This window comes from Vanacampus margaritifer, chromosome 6, assembly GCF_051991255.1.
Source record: "Vanacampus margaritifer isolate UIUO_Vmar chromosome 6, RoL_Vmar_1.0, whole genome shotgun sequence".
In the NCBI taxonomy this organism is placed as follows: Eukaryota; Metazoa; Chordata; class Actinopteri; order Syngnathiformes; family Syngnathidae; genus Vanacampus; species Vanacampus margaritifer.
In genome coordinates, this window is record NC_135437.1 from 2,040,366 (window position 1) to 2,045,000 (window position 4,635).

General features: G+C 41.2%; 1 protein-coding gene across 1 annotated transcript in view; it reads left to right on the plus strand.

Moving 5' to 3' along the window:
* Positions 1-1,010: 1,010 nt before the first annotated feature.
* The window catches only part of cotl1 (coactosin-like F-actin binding protein 1), a 19,330-nt gene continuing 15,705 nt past the window's right edge, over positions 1,011-4,635 (plus strand). Inside the window, exons 1-3 of the mRNA XM_077569222.1 lie at positions 1,011-1,222; positions 1,568-1,645; positions 2,386-2,468. Of these exons, the coding sequence (XP_077425348.1) occupies positions 1,188-1,222; positions 1,568-1,645; positions 2,386-2,468 (196 nt within the window). The 5' untranslated portion in view covers positions 1,011-1,187. The remainder of the gene's footprint in view (positions 1,223-1,567; positions 1,646-2,385; positions 2,469-4,635) is intronic.

Below are 4,635 nucleotides of genomic sequence, written 5' to 3' on the forward strand. Positions count from 1 at the left end.
GGGAGCGCTCTCCAGCACACCCTCCAAGGACTCCAGAAAGGGTGGGTACTCTGAGCTGCTGTTCGGTGCAAAAGCACAAACAGTCAGGACCCGTCCCCCCACCCTAAGGCGGAGGGAGGCTACCCTCTCATTCACCGGGTTAAACCCCAACGTACAGGCGCCTAGCCGGGGGGCAATAAGTATGCCCACACCTGCTCTGCGCCTCTCACCGTGGGCAACTCCAGAGTGGAAGAGGGTCCAGCCCCTCTCGAGAGGATTGATACCAGAACCCAAGCCATGTGTGGAGGTGAGTCAGACTATATCTAGTCGGAATTTCTCTGCCTCACACACGAGCTCGAGCTCCTTCCCTGTCAGAGAGGTGACATTCCATGTCCCCAGAGCTAGCTTCAGTAGCCGGGGGTCGGACCGCCAAGGCCCCCGCCTTTGGCTGCCACCCAACTCACTGCGCACCTGACCCCTTTGGCCCCTTCCACCGGTGGTGAGCCCATGGGAAGGGGGACCCACGTTGCCTTTTCGGGCTGTGCCCGGCCGGGCCACCAGACGCTCACCTTCGAGCCCCACCTCCAGGCCTAATAATTGAACTGGATATTTTTAGTTATTTTTACACATTTTAAGGCTTCCCAAAACCGCAGATAGGAGGGGGAAGTGGGAACTTGCTTTAAAAAGGGTGGATTTATTATTAATTATTAACAAGTACGCAGTATAATAACTACGCTTATAAACTAAATTGCTCGTTAATCAATAGATTTTTGGTAAACTGCTATTTTTAGTTATTTAAAAGAACATGTATGGTAAAAACACATGGTAATGAATGAGAGAGGCGGAGCAAGGTGACTGTGAAAGATGGCCGCCAGTGCGGATGTTTGATTCCATTGGCCAGCAACACGGACGAGATATCAAGGCTGTGTTCAAAGCAACACATACCGTCCACTTGTTAACCCCCGCCCACCACCACCACCACCACAACCAGCCCCCCAACACCCGCCCCCGGCCCTAAAGAGCCGAATGGAGTGTCGGTCAATGCACTACCGACAAGCAGCAATCCACTCATATGCAAGTCCGTGTGTGCTGTCGTGTCGCGCCGGGAGTGACGTCTTGCAGCCGACAAATTCGGCCTTCGCAGGACCCAGCCTTGTGAATTTGGACACAAGCATCTGTACAAATGCTCGCGAGATGGGAGGAGTAAAATGGCCGCCCTGTGGCTTCAACTAATCAAATCGAGGTATCGACGTACGCATGACCGTTCACCTTAAACTTATTTTGAAATTTATCCGAGTTTCCGCTATCGAGGTCTGCATGAGCGTTGAGGTCTCCATGCAGCAGCCATACACTCTCGACTCGCACAGCGTCTGCAGCTACACCCTCTTGAAATGAGAGAGGAACGTTCTTATCCAGTTAATAAATCGATCAGTTCATTGTTGTGCGGTGTACGAGATCCCTGGTGCACAACCGTATTATTTTTTACAACGTTTATAATTGTCCGACTTACCAAACACATGAGTTTAGCGTATTTTGGAATTCGTTTACTGCCATTGCCTTAACTTCCTTTGTCCTTTTTTGTTCGGAGAATGTCAACCCAGATTGATAAAGAGGGTTGCAGGGAGGCTTACAACCAAGTCAGAGACGACAACACAGACACCAACTGGTGAGTATGTTATAAAATGTACGTCCTCATGTACAAAATGAATGCGCCAGGAAATTTATTATGTACACTAACGATTACTATCATGCATTAATGTAATCAATTTGTTCAATCTAGTTACGTTATTAATACACCATCCACCAGCTCGTTACCGCTAACATGAGGCAATTTTACTTTATGCAAAATGAAATACGCCACAAGCTATGCTAGTCTAAGTGCTGTAAATCATGAGTAACATTTGTCACATATTCTATATTATGCACGGAAATACAAAGATCACCCATTAAATTAAAAAAATATCTTATTTGTCTTTCTCACTGTTCGAATTGTGCGCTTGAGGCTAATTATATCTATTTGTGGATTGATTCATACTTCATGCTATATGAAACCAGAATTCGTGTGGATGATCACAAATGAATATCAACAGAAATATGCAAAGTGCATGCAGCCTTAATTGCCCTGCCCCCTGGACAAAGTCTGCTACTTGGCCCCAGTTAAAAAAAAAACAAAAACAAAAAAAAACAGTAATCAGCATAGAGGAGAAGTAATTTCCTTTGTCTGGTATTCAGAGGGAATCACAATATGGCTGCAATACAATTGACACAGAAGTGCCACCTTGCATAGATGTCCTCAGCATTCTCTTCTGTGCTTCACACAATGCAGCTGTTGTGGCCCAACATATCATGAGACTGTCCAATGGTTAGATTAATTGCTGTGTAATGTGTATACATTGCATCTTCCAGGGCTGTGTTTAAATATCAAGGCTCCATGATTGTGCCTGCAGACCAAGGAACTGACTATGAGGAGTTTAAAAAGATGTGCACAGGTTAGTAAGTCCACTCACCATGCAGAGTTCTATCTAAAGCGAAACATTTCAGTATATGGACGGAACTTTTTTTTTCGTCAGTCAGTGTAGGGCTGGATGATTAACTGAAATGTTATTGTGATTTCGATTTTGGCTTCTGTCCATCATTAAAACATAATGATTGAAAAAAAAAAACGATTAATGTGCAGAACGCTGCGACGCGTTTACAAGTTCCCTACACTGTGATAGTACCCTGAATGCACCATGTAGATTGTTGCAAGCCCGGAGCAAATCAGTGTGATTCTGCCGTCCCTAAGCATCCTTTAAGCTGTTTAATGACTCTCCAGTTGGATTTAACAATAAAAATAAATACATGATAAGGAGAATTACATACAGTGTGTATTTAAATACAAAACATGCTTTGTTTTAAAAATATCGCTAGTCTAGCGCTAATGCTAAAGAGCATGGCGGTTGATCGGATCCCATTCAAATGGAAGTTAGCATCTACTTCGGGAGTAATAGTCCTTCAAATAACGAATATTCACGCACGAATGCTGTGAAAACACATATCCACAGGTATGTGTAACACTACTCAAAGGCACAAATTCTTCCCAATTTGTAAAAAAAAAACAAGTTATTTTAATAGAATTCAATCTCAACTTTCTTCTATTCTCATTCTTAGCGTGTACACCATGGATGCACAGCACCACACTGCCCCTAAGAGGTCTAAATGCGCAGGAGCACTCAGTATTTGTTTTGCAATTACGGTTTCTTTGTTATTTTCATTTCTTGTTTTTAACCTTTTTTTTTTTTTTTTTAGTTTACAAATTCACAGAATTTTCTTTTCCTCAATATTCAAGGACACAAATATATCCATGGACTTTTTTTGAGGGGGTCATACCAATACACATTTCCACATTGCGTAGCACAAAATACAATCTCTGAGGTCCCAGGTTAGCTCACTACGCCCCCAGACTTGTGAAAATAACATAAAAATAAATATAATAAAGAGGGTAATGTAATGCTAAAGTTTGAAAATGAAGAATGAAAATGCAAGAGGCTTGAATTTCATATGATATTTATAAAGTTATGTTATACTTGACAAAAAGAATAGTGTTCAAGAATAAAGTATTCAACGTGAAAGGATGAATAGGTGTAAGGCTATGGTCATAGTTTTGAGTAGTCGAGTTTTAGTAGTTGAAAAAATATTTATATAATATAAAAAGTTTTAAAATCAATGAATAATTTTATTTAACATGAACTGAAAGCGGTTTTCCAGCTGTCTGTAATGTAATCCTCTATATGTGTGATTATCTCTGTTTTGTTATAGAAATGTAATACACTTAAGCATTTTATGGTGATGACAATAGTTTACATGTATTTTTTAATGTACTATTCTGCCTTTTACTCTTTTTTAAAATTTGCTCTTACTCTTTCCTCTCCTCACTTTGGACACCTTCCTGCCTATGGGACAAGGGATGCAAATTAGTCAAACGGCTATAATCCCATACATATTTACATTTGTAAATGTTCATTAATATGTTCTGTCCCATTTTTAAAAATAAATGAAAATGAAAAATTTAATGTATCATGATTTCAATCTATCTATCTAAATAATCGTGATTATTATTTTTCCCATAATCTTCCAGCCCAGTGCAGATTTTAAACAGCTTGTATGACCAACAGCTTGGCTTGATAGCACACTAATCTTTTAAGACTCTACTCTTTAATCTTGAGACCCGAAAGTCTGTAGGCATAGAAGTTAGCAGTGTTGCATTGCACAAAATGGGTTACAATTGCCTATTCCAGGGCTATTCAATTAGCGGACCACGGGCCACATGCGGCACAGAACCAACCCTCGAGTGGCCTAGGCTCTGGTCCAGATCGCCTGAATTGAATTGCAATTCAACAGATGCAGAATAGAGGGCATCTCGGTTCGCAAAATTTCAGAAATTCCTACAGTGTTTCACACTGTGAATGCAATACTCCTCGTAGTCTATCAACAGTCTACCCACATAGACCTCTTTTACACTGCCGCATTTTTTGGACGGAAATATGTAATTGTTGCGTTTTGCGACTTACGATGTCACTCGCAGAGACTGTAACAACGATACAGGCAAAAAATAAAAGCTACTGGGATGCTCTTCCTGCGTTTTAAACTTTATTAAAGGACCCTTACCTTTCATTT